The following is a 21,705-nucleotide window of genomic DNA, read 5'->3' on the forward strand; positions in this document are numbered from 1 at the left end:
CCACAATAGGGATGGCCAGTGCCATTTTTAAAGTTACATTAGCATAGAATAATTCAAATACATACAAAATTTAAACATTAGTATAAATTATTGACTATTTATTTCAACAATAGATCCATTAAAATATAAGTTTTAGTAAAAAATACTTGTAGTATTTTTGTATTTAGATATACAGGTTATGTAGTTTTGGTTTTTTCCAGAAAAATGAGTATATAATTTATGTTTTAAAATATCTTACTAATTATATATGGTATAAATGTTGAATACAGTCGACCACCCTATAACACTGTTGATTTTTCTGTTTTATATGAATTCCATGTTGTACGAATCACTTAGATTTTACAAATACATGAGCCGTTCACAGCCAGCACATGTATTTGTAAAATCTAAGTGACTCGTACAACTTGGAATTCATAGAAAACGGGAAAAATCAACAGTGTTATAGGGGGTTGACTGTACTTTTTAATTTTAAAATTTCATGTAAAGCAGCTGTTTTAAATTGAAAATTATTCTTTAAAAAACACTCTAATTTGAAATTTTTGAATCTTTTTATTATTCAAAAATTGTGATTACTGATTATTCTTTGTAAATTCGATGACCAATATAAAACATATTTTATAGGATTAATATTACTCTTTTTAGATTGCCTCTGAATAAACAATTTCAATTTATTCTAGAAATTAGCAACTACAAATTAAATAATGATCTATGATTTAAATTTTTAAAATGTATTTAATTATTTTATACATATTTATTCATATAAGATAGAAAATAATTTTTATTTTCAAATATTTTAAAATTTTATTACTAATAAACTGTAGCCTACATTTATGTAATTTATTGAAAATTTGGTATTTTATTTTTTAGTTTAATATCAATGAATGTGCCTCTAATCCATGCTTAAACAATGGAATCTGTATAGATACTGTAAATGGCTTTAAATGTCAATGTTCTCAGGGATGGACTGGAGAACATTGTGAAAAAGATATTGGAAAATGTGATATTTCACCTTGTCTAAATGATGCTAAATGTATTGATCTATTCCAAGACTACTTCTGTGTGTAAGTATTTTTAAAACTAAAATAACATTTTAAATCATTATTCATCTATATATATAAATGAGGATGTTTGTTTCAGTGGCGTACTGTAGTGGGGCGGCACTTTTTAGGGAGCGGCAAAATTTCACAATAAATAATAATAATATCTTGTAAAAATTTGAAACATCCTAATCCATACTTGCATCGTGCCTACGATAGTGCTATCGTCCGGACAGTCCGGGAATCGGCTCGCCGGGTGGATTAGTAACTTTTTTTCATCCGAGGAATTCCTGCGAAACCTGTTGACCTTTTCTTTTCTTTTCTTTTTTTTTTTTTTTTTCTCTTTTGCTTCTAACCCACTTTAGAATTAAAACTGTCAATCATTATGCTAACTGCTGACAGCTTAAGAGACACGTAATTTATTTACTTTGCAATCAGAAATGAGTTGGAAAATAATAAACTTTCGTTTCCAAATGAACATATCTGTTAGATTCTCTTCCATTGGTTATGGTTTGTCGAACGTTTTCTTACGTAAATTTGACGTCGTTCTTCAGAACTTCGCATTGTTAAATCGAAGTGACGTCAAATTGACGTATAAGTGAGCGCTTTTACCATCTAACCTTAGTGTAAGTTGTTTTTTTTTTCTCCCTTCTAAAATTAATTATATAATCAATAAAAGACATATAAATAATAAAATGTATATGTATATTTTTTTTGGGCTGCAATTTGAAAAAAAAATTATAGACTTATAAATTCCCATTATCGTCCATCTGACTGTCTGTCTGTCCTTCCTTAATCTCGAGAATGGCGTTAGGTATAAGGAAATCGAGACCGGATATGGAAAGCTTAGGGGAGGAGACCCGATTAACTATATACGAACTTTCCGGCTTGGACCGGAAGTAACGTGGTTTCAATTCAGAAATTTTCCCCGGAAAGGAGTTTCTCTATTCGGGAAAAGTATGATGTACAGGGGCAAGATTAATTTGAGATCGAGCGCATATATTTCAAATTAAATTAATTAAAAATACACAGAACAATAAAGAGGAACAGAGCCCCTTTCACATGTTCCTTCTTAAATTGTTCCTCTTTAAATTACTGACTTTTTTGTTATAGAATTAATAAAATTCTTGTTTTTAAAGCTGTGGTCATCTTTTAAAACAAGAATTTTATTAATTCTATAACAGAATGTGAGTATGTAAATAATAAATTTGGCCTTGAAGCCAACACATCTTACACAATTTCATTGCTTTCCATTATAGAAAACTTAACTTTATTGCTTTAATTACCATGTTATCTACTACCTACAACCTTTAAAACGGGCATTTTATTTATTTTATAACCAATAAAAGATGTATAAATAATAAACTCCGCATTGAATCAAACTTAATTTGCAATTTTTATAACTGTTTCCGCTACAGAAAAAACAATTACATTGTTAACTTACAACCAGTTGCTTTTAATTATATAACACGTTAGCGGCTATCTACAGCCTTAAAGCGGACATTTTATAACCAAAAATTGATCGTGTAAATAATAAATTCCTCATTAAATTCCATGTAATTTGCAATTTTTATAACTGTTTCTGTTATAGAAAACTTACCTCTGTTGATTTGAAGCTGGCTGCTAGGTACAAATAGCTTAATCAGAGGGGGATCCAGAGGGCCCGGGCCCTCTAACCGTTATAAATAAATTAAGAAAAATCAAGTAAGTACAGGGAAAAATTCTTATAACTTCATCCAAGTCACAGTAGTAAACGGGTGAATGTAGGTTCTAATTGTTATGTTTTTAAGTTAAATTCGTGTATAAATAGGTAAATTTTCTACTGAGAGAAAGAAAATTTATAATATTCCGCATCAAGTTTTGCTATTTTTTAATTACCATGCTAACTAATACTAACAATTTTATCTTTGCAAACCTACAAAATGTTGATAATCTTCTAAACAAACCGCATCCGAGTATTAAATAAATTAAGCTGCTTACTACTAGAGTAATCAGCTTTGTTGCTATAGTAGTAAAGCTTCAGATTATTTCTATAACAGAATAAAATTTAAAAAAGAAAAAAAATAAATAAGACATAACATTAACAATTCCATCTTTCTAACTCCATATCCATTAAAGCTTCTTATCCCTTCAACAAATCAACTTCAGAAAATTAATTAAAAGTGAACTTATTCCATCTTTAAATGCATTTAAATTAATAATGCAAGAATTATTATTATTATAAAATCTAACTCAATAATTATTTTCTTGGTTAATATAACTCCATAAAATCACTTTATTAAGGTTAATTGAGCAAGAGAGACGAGCTAGACGAGAAGTTAAATATTTAAAAATATTGAAGTTTGCGATAAATTTCGATGCATAAATCTAATTTTTTTGCAATTTTTCCAGATTAAATCCATAAAATTTATAAGATAGAACCAACAGGAAGCGTAGAAAATACGTTGGAAGTATCAACTAAGTTTACTGCAACTACTACAAGAATATTAAAATTAATCGGTAAACATTTTTTACTACCTTCCTATAAAGAAAAAAATATATATTTTATAAGTGTAATATACGTTTATAACTCTATAAATCGATAGTAACTGGGTTTTTCCCCCTATTTTTTATATTTTTTCCTTTATAAGATTCGCTGAGTTTGCTAGATCTTTAGATTGTGCACACGTGCATTTTTTCAGTTTCTATACTTCCAGACACTTTAAAATTCTTTTAAAAAATTAAATTAATAAATATCACTCCTATTTTAAAATTAAACTGAAAATTTTATAAGCATTTTATTTTTATTTAAAAAATAATAATAAAAAAAGCAGCTAAACCGCAAGCTGAAAAGTTATGAAGAGGAGCAGTTGTGAGGAGAGAATTTTACAGTCTTCGACTTGAAACTTAAGTTAATTTAATTTGGATACTCAGTAACTTTTCCTTCCATTCATAACTTCAGAATTATTCCCCCAAGACCAGGCTCTGTGTTTAAATATTTGAACACTCTCAGGCTCTGAAGTTTGACAAATGGAACTGTATTGATTCTGCTGAAAGCATGCTGTGAACAACGTCTATATATCGATGTTTACAAGCACTTTCGTAAAGAAACAACATTGGCAACAATAGTAAAGATTGATAAACCTTTAAAGTTCGATACAATCACAACTTAAAATTAAATTAACCGATTAATAATAATAATAACCCTCCCATTTAATCGGATTTAATTAACTGAGGTCACGTTAATGACGTCAATTTACTACGTCATTATTTTACGTATCGGTCGAGGCCAATTGTAAAATTTTATATCCTTCCACTAAAGTAAAAATTTTATTAAAGGAAGCGACGTTTATTCCTTTTATATTTAGAATGATAATGGTTGCTTCCTCTCCCTTTTTTTCGTGTGTATAAATCTATTTTCTCTTCTTTTTTTTTATACTGTTGGCTGCATATTTTGTCATTGAATGAACTGGGGTATTGATTCGACTTGTTTTCAGAAATCTGTTATAAAGAAGTGATGCGGAGGAGAAGATTATGCAGAATTTTATATATTCATTCTGAGTTCATTTATATAAATTTTGTGTTCGGTTATCCTTCCTGTTTTTTTTTTATTTTTTAAAAAAGTGGGAAGTAACTGAACGCTGAATTTCTCCATTTTTTTTCTTCTAAAGGAAGAGGGTTAACTGAACACAGAATTGTTCTGTTCCTTCTAAAGAAAACGGGGATAACTGAACACAGAATTTCTCCCTTTTTCTAAAAGGAAACTGTGTTCAGTTATCCCTAACTAAACGCAGAACTCCCAGTCTTCTTTTAACAAAAAAAAAAGAAAGTAAGAAGATGACTGCACATATAATATTTCCTCTTTTCTAAACTGACACAAGGTAGAACAGCCGAAGACAAAATACCCCATTTCTTGTAAAGAAAACGGGGGGAGACGACCGAAGCACACAATTTCCTCCTTTTACCTAAAGCGATAAAGAAGGGGGGAAAGATAAAATCGACAAACGTTATCGTGTCTAGAAAATTTTACTTAATTACAAAAATATTTCTCATTAAATTCCATAAAAGACGTTTTTGATCGCTTCCATTCATCTCGAAAAATAAAATGTAAATTCCCCTCCCCCTATGGATCCTTAAGTAGGAGTACTTACGACTTTGATTCTAATATAATTTGCACATTTTACTAAAGAAAATCGAGTCTGCACTCGATCGAAAATGTAACATTATTTGATGAAAAGGGTCCCTCTCCCTTCCCCCTTTACTGAATAGAAATATTTTAAATTCCTTTTATTCATAATTTAAATGTCCGAAAGTATCTTAAAGTATTTTTTTAATTATTAATCAAATTTAGAAATTATTTAAGAATTATTTTAATCAGTTTGTCAATAGAAAAACTTATTAATTTTATTCGTGAAAGGGGAAAGAGATGAATAATTTGTTCGCCATTAAATTTATACCTTGGAGAAGTGTTTTTTTTTTGCATGGCGAAAAAAAGGCATTTTTTTCCACTTTATTCTATTAAAATTTCTCTATGTTAAATACTAAAAATCATTAATTATATCGAGCTGTACAGCGTGTACTTATTAACACAGTAATGTTTTTTTTATTTATTTAAGTAACCTTCGTTAAGTTAAATGGAATGTATTTTTTTCCCTTTTCTTCTTCATCTTCCTTTTTATCATAGATCAAAGATGACAGATTTAAAATAATAAGTTTGTATATTGATGAAGCTTCCTTAAAATATTTGTTTTTCTAAAGGTTAAGATTGATGTTCTGGTGCGGTTTTTAGAATTATTCACACCAGAACGAAGGGAAAAATCAATTTTGTGATTACGCATCAATTTTTCAACTTTAATATATTTGATGAATCATTCAGGGAGAAAAAAAAAACCTTTTATATATATCTACAAATGTGTGCGTGAGAGCTTTTATTATTTATTTTATTTTTTTTTTCCTTATTTTTTATTGTATTTTCGATGATGAAGTCTTCTTTCTTTCCTCTGTTCTTCTCGTATCTTTAATATTTGTAAGATGTATATTTGTTTCTTTAAACGTTTCTTTGCCTTCTTCCCATTACTAAAATGCCATTTTTCTACTTTAATATCTTCTCTTATGTTTTATATTAAAGATAATATTAAAAAAAAAAAACACACAACAAGTCGAGGAATTGAACATTTCTTTTATTTATTTATTTTTTCCCCCTCCACGCGAATTATATATTTTTATCGTTTATTTAATCTTTAATATACTTTTATATATTCAGAGTTACATAAAGGAGTGAATTGTAGCGTTAGAAAGAGGAAATTACGTGTAAGGTAGCCCAAAAGTCGCTTAACCACGCTTTAGAAAGAGGGTGGTCCACATGTCAGTTAACCAATTTAAAGACTAAATTTCTGCCTCTATCGTTCTACACTTAATTTAGCGACTCGTACTCGCGAGTGTAGTTAACTGACTTTTAGACCAGTGTACAAAATTAATTACTTCGAACGTAATTAAGTACATTGAATTGCGCACGGTTAACTGAATTTTGATCCATCCCGGTAAAGGGTAGAAACTCAATATCGAGTATATAATTAGGCGCAATGAATTTTCTTCGCTTTAGTATTGTCTGTCGTTATGAGCCAAAATAGATATCGATCTGGGGACAGACTTACGACAATGCCAGAGAATGTAAGGAGGAAACAATTTTAATTTTTTTTCGGAAAATTAGACGAGAGATCCAATATCCGAACCCCATTTAAATCAATGGGTTTTAAATTTTAAAAAAAAATACCCTTTCCAGATGCATAAAAGTAGACTCAATATTCCTATCGATGAGACGGAAAGGTTTAAATGTCATCCAAAATAGGAAGAATGATACTAAATCAGGTCTTGAACAAAACAAAACAGGATGGGTATAGGTCCCTGGAAAGTAAGAAGGAAGATCATAAATCTACTGTGAACGAAAAGGGGAAAGAATGATTCTATTTTGGGTATGTTTTGGTGTCTAAGAATACTCTTTCCTTCTCAATGCTTCCGGATATATCTCGTAGGGGGTCTTCTAAAGAAATTTTTGAAATATTTTAAATTTCTTTATATATATAAATAATGCCACTATCATCTTTTGAAATAGAATATATATATATATATATATATATATTCTATTTCAAAATATGATAGTGGCATATATATATATGCATTGTGACGCTGTCACAATGCCGTCCGTGCTGCAATTTTTAATCACATTTTAAACATATGCTCTCGATTTTAGTAGTGTCTTTCCCCTGTATTCAATGAAATGTTCATGAAAATTTCTAAGGATTCGAAGCGAACTCGAACCCGAATTCTCCAGAGAAGAAACCAGGTTCGAGTTCGGATTATTTGGCCCGTGTCCTACACGCATGGAGTCCCAAAATTTCCTTTGTTTGTATGAAAAACAAAACATAGTAATATAAAAGGAAATTAAATTAAAATTTATTCCGCTAAATGGTACAAAAAAATCTATCTTTATTAGCATCTTGTTGACGTTACTTAAATATTTCTACACTTCCGAAGAGTGATAAGAAGACACCAGGGATTTATTCTGAGCGGGGCCCGAGAGATACGAGTGGTGCCTTCACATCTCTCAGGCTCTATACTATTATAATAACGTTTATATTTTATCATCCAGCAAAAAATAAATTAATTAATTAAACATTTTAATATAAAATACAGCTTAATACATCGATAAATCACTTAAATATTTCGTACACGCTCCATAAAAAAATCATCGGTAGATCTTAAAAGGTATCATTAATAGGGGGAAAAATTCCGTATAAAAAGGATTTAGTGTGCGGTACAAGTAAACTAAGTGGACCCAAAGATCGAACTTTTTTTTTATTTTGAAGTTAAACAAAGTCGAGCAATCGTCTCTAGAGAAAAACTTTTAAGCCTATTTTCGTTATCGCAAAACTGTACACTTTCGTGCCCAATTAAGAATCAGAAAATCTACCTTTGGGAAGAATCCTTCAAAGAAGAGGCACGTCTACGATAAGGGGATTGTTTTTAATCTCTTCTTAAAGAATGTCAAATATCGTATATGCAGTCTGTTGTTAGGGTAGAGGTAGGAGAGGGGGTGGAAGAGAATGTTCCTTCAAAACAATCATAATAAGAAAAAAATAATAATAATAGTAATTACGACGATAATACTAACAAGAAAAAAGTAAAATATATTTTATAAAATATTGTTTGTGACTGAAACAATTTTTCCTAATTTTATTCTACTAAATCTTATTTGAACAGAACCTATAACATTGTTTACTCGGGACTATTAATCTTTATTTTTTCTTCTAGTTTTTTTCCCCTTGCTTCTGGGGAAAAAAACAGGAAAAAATACAATGATTTCCCCTTTATCTTGTTACTTTTCTTCTTCTTCTTCTTTTTTTTCCCTCTAAATAGATAAGAATTTAACGTGAACACACTTGCAAATATTCATATTTTCTAGACAAATACAGCGATAAAATTTCATTTTGACGAAAAGAATTTCTCTCATCAAGATTCAACTTCCGGGATATTTGCTTGAAAATCCAGATAATTATACTCATTTAAATTCAAATTAATATTTATAATTAGTTTTAATAGTCCATATTCAGTAGTTTGCATATCTGAAATTAAAATTTGGCAGAAAATTACTCTTAAAATTCGCTTGTACACGATTTATATTCTTCTTAGCTTCGAGCATCTCTCGTCAATTCCCTCATCTAATAATAATTTTATATATAAACCCCTGGGTTAAATCCTTTAAAATAATTTTATTTTGATGAAATTATTTATTAAAAAAGAAACATTTTTAACGTTTTATAGCCTCAAATTAGCTTTGAAAGATTAAATTTCCCCAACACTTTTTACTTTCTTTGTTCTTATATGTAACAGAGGAAAAGTATGGCCATCGGTCGTATTTTTCCTCTGTTTTCCCACAAGATTTTCTGTGTTTTCCACCGAGATTTTTTTCATTTTTGGACTTCGAAACATCGAGAAATGCAAAAAAAGTTGAGGATTATTTCTGTACGTATGAATGTTAGTGTGTGTGGGGGAGGGGCACGATTTCGTTCATCCACTTCGAAGCTTAATAACTCTCGTACCTTCTGTCGAAATTTTCTGAAATTTTGCAAGGAGGTTTCTGTGTTAGGGGCATCAATGCAATTAAATTTTGGTGGTTAAAGATCGACAGGGTATGAAGATAGAGGGAGTCGCGTGTCGAGTGGGGTCGGACTTAATGACGATTCTACTCATTATTAGTATTTACAATTCGTCATCTACCCTAAAAATTAAGCTTTTTGCCGTTTTATAATAATTAATAATATAAAAAGTTTTTAAAATCTCATAACAGATGGCGTCACACGCAATTTTAACTTTATTTGCCGGGAAAGTTACGCAACTCGTCGCTGGGTTTTTTTAAAGGAAGCAAAATCATTTTTCTCTTAATTTAACACAATTAATGTTTAATTTTTAACAATAATATAGTTAATATAATTGTATTTTTCGAATTTATATTATAACTAAACCCATCTTAACCTGTCAAATAATAAAACACCGATCGATTCTCGAACAATATCCTGAGATAAACTGGAGATTACGACGACAGTCGACCGGAAATACGAAGTAAAAAGTAAGAGTGGATCATTAAAAATGTTTATAACATTAATCCCTTTATAATAACGTACATTTAAACTTCCGAAAATTATAATTATTAATAATTAAAATCGGCTTAAATTATATAATTTAAAAGTTAAAATTCGTACAGGAGAGGGAGTTATTAATGAAATATGATTAGAATCTACACTTCTCCCTCCCTTAAACTCCTTGTCTTACATTCAGTTACATTAAATGGAGGTTATGTTCGAGTTATGAATGGTATAAAGGGAACAGAAGGTAATAAACTGAGCTGTAAGATAAAAGAAAACACGCTAGTGCGTCTGTCTATATGTCTGTGCCATTACATCTTTTGTTAAAGGATTAATGCGATGTAATCCCGTACGAAAGGTAGTTTATAATATTTATTAGAATAAAAACACATTTTTCCTGTTACGGAGAAGAACGAGCAAAGTCCGGGCTGAAATTTTTAATCATATTTTTAGTTTATTTGATTTAAAATATATGCTCTCCACTTCAAATTAGTAGTGGCTTGCCCCTGTACAGTACATCACACTTTTCGTAATAATAGCAGAGTCGTGCCGATCATTCTGCCCTTACGTTTTCTATATCTGGTCTCGAATTTCATCTATCTAACACTTTTCACGAGATTAAGGAAGGACAGACAGCCAGACAGACAGGTTTATAGATCTACAATTTTTTTTTTTTCAAATTGCAATCCAAAAAGAGGAAACAAAATCGAGAGTGGAGTTAGAATGAATTGAGAGAGAACGATATTGCAAGGTTGGATACCTCGGAATTAGCAAAATAGATAGGAAGAGAAATGATATATATATATAAAGGGGAAAAAATTTAACTGTCATAAATTCTGAAAAAGAATTGGACAAATGCCAGTGTTATAAAGAAAGCGCAGTAATGAATAAACTTCTTGCAAACTTTACAAGATCTGGTCGATTAGAAAAATGTTTCTGTCAATTTGATGTATCGTTAAGGAACGTAAAGGATATCTTTTATCACCAGACAACAAATACCTCTTCTCTACTTGCCTCCCCTTCTCTCCCTCTCCATTCTAATCACTTCGTATGTTAAGACATTTCTCAACAATCTAGCGAGAGGGTGGGAAAAAAATTCCCTAAGTAAGAATATCAAGGAGACGAAGGGAAGACAATTAGAAAGGCAAACTTTATTGAAGGAGTCGATAAAAGTGTCGTTAATGTATCCCAGATATAAAAGAAATATCTAGAACAAATAGATTTAGAAGTATTGAATAAGACATTATCGTAAAATGACGTCTTAATCGCTTGATACGACTAGAAAGATAGTAACCAGAAACGCTTACAGCTTAAGTCACGTCTACAAAAGTAGAAAGTATAGTTGAAAAGATACAGATAAAAGAACAGAGTTCTTCTCCTGTTTAGTGTGTAGCATACCTTAAAAACTTATAGACTATATATATATAAGGAGAAATGTTAAGTATGGCCAATTCGGAAATATTACAGATATTGAGAAACAATATACAATACCATTTGGGATTGTTTGTATTTGAAATGCAACAGAAAAGTATTACCGTTGCTTCGAAGTATACTCACGGAAGATTCGATGAAACGTATGGCTTTATATTCCTAATATTTTTTAAAAAGATATTTGAAACCATAAAAAAATAATACAATTTTTTAAAACACTTTTCAATTTTATACCGATGTACAGTACAGTAGTTTGTTTATTTTTTAACTTCTGTGGGCAGTAAGTGGGTGGTTTTTTTTTTCAGTGCCCCTCGTGGATTCGGCTAAGCCCACAAGAGGGTGAATGGGTGGTGTGGGATAGGGCACCATATTCGGAAAAATTATTGGAGATCCCGAGTGCCCTAGAACAGTAGGGTGACGTTTTAACAGATGTTCCGGAAATTTATTATAGTATTTTAGGAATATGTTTTCAGTTCTGTAAATTCTAAAATGTTTTCTAAATATGAACATTTACTCTTTTAAAAAAGATTCGTAGGCCTAATCAATTCAAAATTTCATAAAGCTTTCATATCTTTCTCTAAAAATTTGATTGATTTATCAACTCGAGATGCCACTACACTATGGCACAATTGTGTTACATAAGTTTAATTACTGGTAATTTTGACTTGCAATGGGCTCTTCTACCGTGAATGAGGAATGGAGAATGGTTCCTGACTTTTACTACACATGATAAAGTGAGGGTTGAATCCCTAGATCGGAATTCGAATCCGGAACCCTCGCGCAATAGGCTAGCATGCTAATAAGCATGCTAGCCTATTGCGCGAGGGCTCCATTTAACCGATTTTTAAAAATTTTATTTGTTGACACGCATTAAACAGAAGCAAGCCAGACCTCAATGCCCAGATCTTAACAATTTATGATAAAGCTCCGAACCCGAATCTTCTGACACGTGATAAGTAACCATCCAGATGACATTTTAAAGTAATTAATGAATAAATAGTTGTATTAATATATTATTGTTACATCGTCACAATTCCTGAATGAAATATTTAATCATATTTTAATTTAAATAATCGCATGACTTCCAGTCTGGATCGGAAGTTCGTATAGTTAATGGGGCCTCCGACCCCTGAGCTTTCCATATCTAGTCTCGATTTTCATCTAACTCCGTTCTCGAGATTAATGAAAGACGGACGGACGGACNAATCAATATATATTGGGACGAATATTGCTAATCCTCAAAATCACATTTCTGAGGTAATGGAGTTTGAATGCTTGAAAAAATCGTAAAATGTAAAATCCTAAAATGATGTGATGACAGCCACATCTACAAGCAATGTTCAGACAACAAAAATATTCACACGATTTGAAGATTTTTTCAAACAATCAAACTCAATTGTCTCAGAAACATGCTTCTGAGGGTTAATACATCTCCAAGAATTTCATATGTATTAATTATTATTGTTGTATATAATTTTGTTTGTTATTTATAAATATAATTTAATTATTTTTAATATAATGTTTAATGTGTAAATCATTTTATAACTCATCGTAGACTGCATTTCTTAATAACTAAACACATTCAAGAAAACCTTTTAACTATGCAGCCGTATTTATTAAATTCTAATGTTTTCAGTCATATTTAATGACCTTTATCAAGAATAAACGGAAAAAACAGAAAAAAATCGAACTCTGAACTCTGAGAAAATGTGAATTACCGATACAAGCATTTTGGAACGTTTTTTAAAAGGATCCATAACATTTAAAGGATATTCTATGGGAATCCGTATAACGGGAATTTCTAAATTATTTTATGATCATATAATTATAATGTCACCTGAAAAATTTTGCACTCCTTAAAATTTGCTGTTGAAGGCATATGCCTTCATTGCCTAGCATAAAAATGCTAGGCAATGAAGATTTTATGTTTACTTATTAATAAATTAATTTAATTAAAACAAATTGGCTTATTTAAAGTAATTTATTAATAAGTAAACATAAAATCTGTTAGCAAAATCATTAAAATATGTAATTTACTAAAATATATTTTCAATATTTTCAGAACGTTGCCCAGCAGGAAAATATTATAATTTGAAGACAGATTTATGTCATCCTTGCGGATATGGATTATATCAGCCTCAAGAAGGTTCTTTCAGCTGCATTCCATGTGGACCTGGATTGACAACCAGAAGTAATCAGGCTACTTCTTCACAAGAATGCCGAGGTTAGTACAGGATTTTTATGAATCTACTAATTAAAAACAAGTTGTAAAATTTTGCCATAATTTTTTTAGAGGAATGTGCTGCTGGTTTAAATCTTTCCATAAATGGCAATTGTGAACCTTGTCCTCAAGGTACTTATCGTCCACGTGGAACACCTACTTGCTTGAAATGTCCTGAAGGTCTTACAACAGCATCAGTTAGTTCTGTGAGGCAAGAACAATGCTCTTTAGGTAATATATGTAAAAAATATATTAATTAGTAATAATGAACGTATAGTACTTATACTTAGTAAAAAAATATATAACCAATTTGGACTAGAGATAGGCAGTTAAGCCAACATCTCATGTTAAATTTAATTTAAAATATTCTGAAAGAAAAGGGTGGACTCAAATCTTCAATTCCTGTTTATTGTGTAGATGTGTTGGTAGTTATGCTACCAGGACCTCCAGATGATTACTTCCAGACCAATTAATTTGGTAATAATCATACTGGTTATGATTATACGCTTACAGTCTTCCATGGCATTCAATCAATTTAAACTTTTACATTGGCATGGATGTCAGATAAAAGCTCTAGTCTAAATTATTTAATATCTTATTAATTAGCCATATTATAGTCTGATAAGATTCTGGCTGTACTGTTTTACAAATAACATTTATCAGTTCTTTTTACCTCTTTGTCCTTACTTTTTACATTTCTGTGTATATATTATCTACTTGGACTTTGTTTATTAATAAAAATTATACTGGTGAAGTTTCTGATTAGCAAAGAGAGGAAATCTTAGTCTAAAGTCAAAACAAAATAATAAGTCCTATTAATAAACAAAGTCCAAGTCAACAATATATACACAAAAACATTTATCACGTTTGGTTTTAATATTTAAATTTTTCAGAGGTATGCAAACAAGGTCATTACCTAAATGCAACTTTAGAAAAATGTATGCCGTGTCCTAAAAGTACTTACCAAGATAAAGAACAAAGAGAAACTGAATGTCTTTCGTGTCCTTCTGATACTACAACTGAAGGACTAGGAGCTACACACAAATCAAATTGTTCTAATCCTTGTAAGGTCAATGGTCAAACTAGACTCTGTCAAGCAAATGCACTTTGTGTATTTCGTGATGATACCGGCTCCTTTTCTTGTGAATGCAAACCAAAATATAGACCGGAAGGAGATCAATGTATATGTAAGCGTAAATAATTTCTTAATTTTTAATTGATCATATAGTTCAAAAATCATTAAAACATTTATAATACTTTGAAGCTATCTGTGATGATTACTGTCAAAATGGAGGAAGTTGTGAAGTAAATGCAGAAACTGATCAACCTAAATGCACTTGTCTATCCAATTTTTATGGTGATAAATGTGAAAAGAAATCAGAATTTGTATATATAGCAGGAGGTATAGCTGGAGCTGTTATATTTATTATATTACTAGTATTGCTTATTTGGATGATATGTGTCAGGTATGATTGCTTAAATTTTTATAACAAACTAAAGTATATATAAGTTCATATATCATTATATTATATAACAACTGATTGATTTTCCTCTTACAGATCTTCACATAAAAATGTACCAAAGAAAATGCCAGAACCCTCTCAAGATTTAAGTGGTTCTCAAACTAATTTCTATTATGGTGCACCGGCTCCTTATGCTGAAAGTATAGCACCCTCTCATCATAGTACTTATGCTCATTATTATGATGATGATGATGATGGATGGGAAATGCCAAATTTTTATAATGAAACTTACATGAAAGGTAGATATAGAAATGAGATATTTTACATTTTATATTAATTTTTCTTCTTTAAAACATCCAATTTTTTTTATACATTTAATATTTCATAAAAATCTATATATTTATTATAGATAGTTTGCATCAGGTGAAAACCAATACTCTCGGACATAGCAATCCTAGTTTATATGGAACAACTAAAGAAGATCTTTATGACAGGCTAAGAAAACATCAATATCAAGGGAAGAAAGGTAGAATATATACATTAAAACTAATCTATCACTTATTTATTCTCAGTATTTAATTATTTTTTTTATTGATTTTTGACAGATACCAGCGACAGTGAAGATCATGGACATTAGACATTATAATACTCATTAAACTCATCAGTTCAAAATGATAAGGAAATCTTCATTCCAAAATATATTTGAACGTGACCATGTATAAAACTGTCCATTGCCACTTATGTGCCTAACTTTATATTTCAGTTCAAAAAATCATATTTTTAGATTGTCTAATTAGTCTAAGTATCTGCAAATCATGATAATACAGTATTGTATATTTCACATGTTAATTTATTCACAAGATAATTNATGTTTGTTTCAGTGGCGTACTGTAGTGGGGCGGCACTTTTTAGGGAGCGGCAAAATTTCACAATAAATAATAATAATATCTTGTAAAAATTTGAAACATCCTAATCCATACTTGCATCGTGCCTACGATAGTGCTATCGTCCGGACAGTGTACAGGAATCGGCTCGCCAGGTGAAATAGTAACTTTTTCGTCCGAGGAATTCCTGCAAAACCTGTTGAACTTTTTTTTTGGCTTGTATGATTCATTTGCATTCATATACACCACCAATATCCAATGGAACTATTTTAAACAGGTTGCTGCACTACCACCGAATTTTTCATTGCTTGTTCTGTGAAAAAATTGAATTTTGATCTTTTAAATTGAAATACCTAAATAAGGGGGGGGCCAAAATTTTCCTCCTCCCTGGGCGGCTGATAACCATGGTACGCCACTGGTTTGTTTGTTTGTTTGCTATGCACTCCTAGGCCGTTCAACCAATTGCTAGGAAACATGATAGTTACATTAACATTCTTTTAACTTAGATAAAGTTGTACATATCACCCAAAATATTGATTTAATTTCTATATATCAATTAATTTTTGTTTACATCTGATTTGATGCTTACATGTAGTGTTATCACTTAGCAAAAAATTTAAAAAAAAATAATAAACTAAATATAATTCACACAAAAAAAATATAATTTAAAAAAACAAATATTATATTTTCTTAATTACTGTGACAGTGATATACCGTGAAGTAGACATGCTATATCATTACTGCAACTGGTAACACAGAGCACTCACATGCATCCAATCAAAAATGTTACACTGTGAAAACTATATAAATATTTGATTTTCTACTTCTAACAATGCAGTTTTTTTTACATTTCTAAATGATAGATACTTTCTTAATTATAATAATTTTGTGTAAACTTGCTATTTATGATGAAATACTTTCCACATATTTTATAGGGATTCTGATAATGTCCTTAAAATGGCTTTTACTATTTACATTTTTGAAATTTACAATTAATAATGCTGTTTACTTTATAAAGCAGGGCAACTCCAGGTGTAACGAGCTAGTTATAAATAAATTTCATTCTTAAAAAGAACACAAATCAAATAATAAACTTTAAATATTAATATGATAATTTTATTGGATTTCTTTCCTTTTGCTATTTGTTTGTGCGGTAGAAGAGTAAAAAAACAACCAGAGATCTAATTAAAATAATTTAATTATAAATAATAACGTACAAAGCAAACAAATTAAAAAAAAGGTGCAAAAACAATTTACATTGGCCATTAAGGATAAGTTAATATAGTGTTACGATAAAAATAAAAATTACATTTTATTGATTTTCAACAGTTCATTTAACCTGGTTTCACTGTTATCTCCAAGTTGCAGTCAATAACAATTTGTCATAAAAATCAAAGTAATTATTTAAATAAGTTTGTTTTTATATTATTTTAATATTAAAAGTAAATATTCTTATAATAGATGCCCATCAGGAACTGATGGAAAACAATGCCAGACTTCACCTGAGAGATGTATTGGAAATCCTTGCATGCATGGTGGTTTCTGTCATGATTATGGAAGTGGTCTTAATTGTACTTGTCAATCAGAATATGCTGGAATTGGTTGCCAGTTTGATTTTAATGCTTGTGTTAATAATGTTTGCCAAAATGGTGCTACTTGCCATGACATAGGAAATGATTTTAAATGTATATGTCCACCTGGTTTCACAGGAACCTTTTGTGATGAAGATATTCCTGACTGTACTTCAACTTCTTGTCCACCTACAGCAACCTGTATTGATTTGACTAATAGTTTCTATTGCAAATGTCCTTTCAATGTAACTGGTGAAGATTGTAGAAAAGGTAAGATTAATCTTAATTTGTTCAAAATATTAATGAGTTAAAAGAGTAATATTTTAAAACATTTTTCTGTTATATTACAGCCATTAACATAGAATATGATCTGTATATAAATGACGAGAGTCGTTCTTCAAGTGTTGCACTTGCTGCACCATTTGATTTAGGTTCATCTAGTTTATCTATAGCCCTATGGATACAGTATAACAAACTTGATACAACTGGAACGTTCTTTACTCTATATAGTGTGGAGTAAGTTTTTAAAAGTTTTGTAATTTTAAATTATCTTCATATTGTTTTTAAAAAATATAATTTGTTTATAGTTCTCCACATTTACCAATTGGGAAGAAAGTGCTGATACAGATTGATGATTCTGGCATACTGATATCATTATTTCCTCATTTAACTCCTGATCTTTTTATTCCATATTTACAAAATGTTCCAATTAATGATGGCCAGTGGCATCATATTGTATTTGTTTGGAATGGTGATGAGGGTACAATCAGTCTTATAACAGATACAGCTGTAGCAGGTGGAATTACAGATTATGTCAAGGGAGAAATATTACCTGATTAGTATGTCCCTTTTACTTTAAACAGATATAATCATTTATTTTAATTTCAAACCTCTTTATTACTAATATTTAGTTATTCTTTTAAACATTTGTATTAATAATCAAAGAAATGTTTATTGCAGTGGATGGATTTCTCTTGGAGCACCATTAAATAATGAAAATAAAGCCATGACAAGAGCTGGTTTCCATGGCAAAATCAGTCGAGTTAATGTTTGGGGAAGACCTTTAGATGTCACAGTTGAAATTCCAGTACAATTTAGAAGTTGTAAAAATGCACCTGTACTTTATGAAGATCTTCTTCTCAGATGGACAGGATTTGATAGGTAAAAATTATTTTAATATGAATACTGAAGCAATACAAATACTGTATTGTAAGATATTAAATGTATTTTTAGAGTCGATGGCACAGTTGAACGAGAAGGACCTGGTACATGTGGTGAACCTGTATGTCCTGTTGGTTATATTGGGGATGATTGTGGAATTTTACAAATGGACAAAACTCCACCTAAAGTTACATATTGCCCCTCAGATGTATGGATTATCAGTAAAAACAATACAGCTATAGTGAATTGGGAAGAGCCACGTTTTGTTGATGATTTAAATTCTTTGCATGTTGAAGAAAGAAATGGTCTTAGACCAGGTACTACATTTTATTTTATTTTATCGTTAATCATATATAATGTACATTTGCATATACACTACATAAATTATCTTAAATTATTAGGTCAGTCATTTATGCAAGGTACTTATGATTTATCATATGTTGCTGCTGATGAATCAGGAAATACAGCAAAATGTGATTTTAAACTTCATATTTTAGGTAATATTATAACTGTTTATGTAAAAATACTTATATTATGTGTATTAAGTAATCAATGATCCATTATCTAATTGTTTACAGATAAATTCTGTCCATTGCCACCACCTCCTGAAGGGGGTTCCCGCCATTGTTCAGACTGGGGTCCTGGTGGTCGATTTAAAGTTTGTACCATTACCTGTGAAAAAGATCTTGAATTTTCTCAAGTTATTCCAAAATTCTATACTTGTGGTAGCGATGGAATCTGGCATCCTGCATCAGAACCTAGAAATCTTATCTTTCCATCTTGTGCACGTAAGAAATATAATTAATCTTGTTTAATCTAATTTTTATCAAATATTATTTAATATAGTTTAATATATATATGTATGTATGTATATAACAAATAATTTTATGTAATGACAAATTAAAAGAATAAAACTATTTTATTTTTTTTATAAGTGCTCTACTAAGGCCATGGTTATTGAAAAGTTATTAAAATTAGAAAATAATCTGTAATAATAATTACCACTAATATTATGTTGTTTACAAGCTATACTGACCATATGGTGGTCTGTTGATCTACACTGAACAGTTTTAAAATTTAAAGCTTTGTTAGATCATAATTATTAGAATGAACAGTTGTTAGACAGCAGACTACTATATTTTATAAATAAATGTAAAATAAATATAAGGTTTTATTAAATATAAATATAACTTTATAATAATTAGAGAGAATTAGTAATGAATGAAAATGAAAACATGTAAAACTTTTTATTTTATAGCCAAAGAAGCTGCACAGCGTATATTCAAAATAACTATGAATTTCCCAACTACAGTGGTGTGTTCTGATTCAGGAAAGAAAATCCTATATTCTCGAATTGTAAACAGTTTGAAGCGAGTTAATCACGAATGGCGTATATGTACTGATTATTCGTCTGGCTCCTGCAGTGGATTACGTGTAAATGTTAAATGTAACAAACAAGGTCGTGTCACAAGGCAATTAGACAATAATGACCTTTACACTGTAGAAATATCATTTCCATCAAATAAGTGAGTTTGAATGATGCTTAAATTATTTTTTTTATATTAATATTGATAATATTTTTAAACCTACTTTTTTAAATGGTAGTGATCCTGTGACTAATATTAATACACAACAGCAATCAACAGTTCAAAAAGTTGTAGAAACAGCAATTTTGCAGAACTCGGCTTTTGATGTGCGAGATACATTACCAAACGTTATACCAGATTTGACATCACTTAACATGATTACTGACTATTCTTGTCCAGCTGGCCAAGCTGTAGTTGCTCCAAACTGTGGTATGTATTACTTCAACTTGAAGTTTTAAAATAATTGTATTTTTTAATAGTAATTTTTGTCTTAAATTGATTTTTAGTTAAATGTGCCAGAGGAACTTATTACAATAATTATACACAATCATGTATACCTTGTATGGTTGGAACATATCAGAATGGTATCGGTGAATTAATTTGCAAACCATGTCCTAAAATAGGCAATAAACAAGGCATTACTATGTCCTCAGGAGCACGATCGGTAGAAGAATGTAAAGGTATGTAATAAATATTTAAAAATCATAGTTATAGAATAACAATATATATTATACATGTATAATTTTATAATCTATAATATTTAGTTAACTGAATTAACTGAAACTTTTTTGTGGAAAAGTTTTTATAAAAATACTGTTAAAGAAATTAATTATATACTGTATAAGAAATTTTTTCCAAAAAAAAAAAAAAATCAAATATGAATTAATTTAAAGGTTAAGAAAAGGTAGCAATTTGAAAACTTATACAAGTTTTTGAGCTTTTCTACCTTCTTACTTATAAAAATAGAATTATAGAAAGTAAAAAATAATTTTTTAATATTTAAAAAAATTTATATTATTAAGAAAAATTATATAAGGTAATTTTAAAGTTTTGCAATTACAGTATTATGCAAATGTTAGTAAAGACAATGAATATTGTTTGCAATAATTGTTTATATATAAAACAATGATTATAGAAATGTTCTCAATATATTTTCTTCATATTTCTGAGTCAAATACTGCTTTAGTTCATCCTACAAAAATAAATAATGATTGTATTCACTTATTATATTTAAATAATTATCTTATCCCAATAGGAAATCAAAACTCAAATAATCAACTTTATCATAATTGTTTTCTTAATTGTTTCTGAGCAAAATTAGATGTACAGTACTTTATATAGTACAACCAAATGCTTAACAAATTACACTTAAACCAAATCACATAAATTTTAAAGGATGTTTAATTTAATTTAACTTTAGTTAAGCTTTATTGAGCAGCAATTTGAAAAAATTGTAGATCTATAAATTTCCAGTCTTATGTCTATTTGTCATCTGTCTGTCTTTCCTTAATCTCAAGAATAGAATTAGATAGATGAAAATCGAGACCAGGTATGGAAAGTTTAGGGGCAGGAGGCCTCGATTAACTATATACGAACCTCTGATGCAAACTGGAAGTCACATTATTTCAATTCAAAAATTTTTCCCTGAAAGGAGTTAGATAGATGAACAGCATAACTCTATTGCTAACAGGAAAAGTATGATATACAGGGGTAAGACGCTACTAATTTGAGGTGGAGAACATACATTTTAAATTAAATAAATTAAAAATTGCAACCTGGCATTGTGACAATTTCACAATAAAATAATTGCTCATTACTTATCAAAATTATTCCTTCCATAAGAAATCTTTAAACATCTTTCTAACATCTATCAATGTAATCTTAAAATAAAATATAATAACTTTTTGTGTCTGTTCTATAGAATAAGTTGATTTGCTTGTAANTATTTT

General features: G+C 29.7%; 1 protein-coding gene across 1 annotated transcript; it reads left to right on the forward strand.

Moving 5' to 3' along the window:
• Positions 1–867: 867 nt before the first annotated feature.
• Positions 868–20,528, forward strand: LOC111634371 (sushi, von Willebrand factor type A, EGF and pentraxin domain-containing protein 1-like; the record flags this gene model as incomplete). Its single annotated transcript, XM_023379137.1, has 12 exons — positions 868–1,061; positions 17,119–17,498; positions 17,579–17,744; positions 17,816–18,067; positions 18,189–18,389; positions 18,462–18,706; positions 18,791–18,886; positions 18,968–19,177; positions 19,648–19,915; positions 19,995–20,185; positions 20,263–20,436; positions 20,521–20,528. Coding segments are annotated over 12 exons (2,385 nt in total), but the record flags the coding sequence as incomplete, so codon positions are not given.
• Positions 20,529–21,705: the final 1,177 nt, after the last annotated feature.

The sequence above is a fragment of the Centruroides sculpturatus genome, unplaced genomic scaffold (genome assembly GCF_000671375.1).
Source record: "Centruroides sculpturatus isolate CEXI.00-Female unplaced genomic scaffold, Cexi_2.0 scaffold945, whole genome shotgun sequence".
NCBI lineage: Eukaryota > Metazoa > Arthropoda > Arachnida > Scorpiones > Buthidae > Centruroides > Centruroides sculpturatus.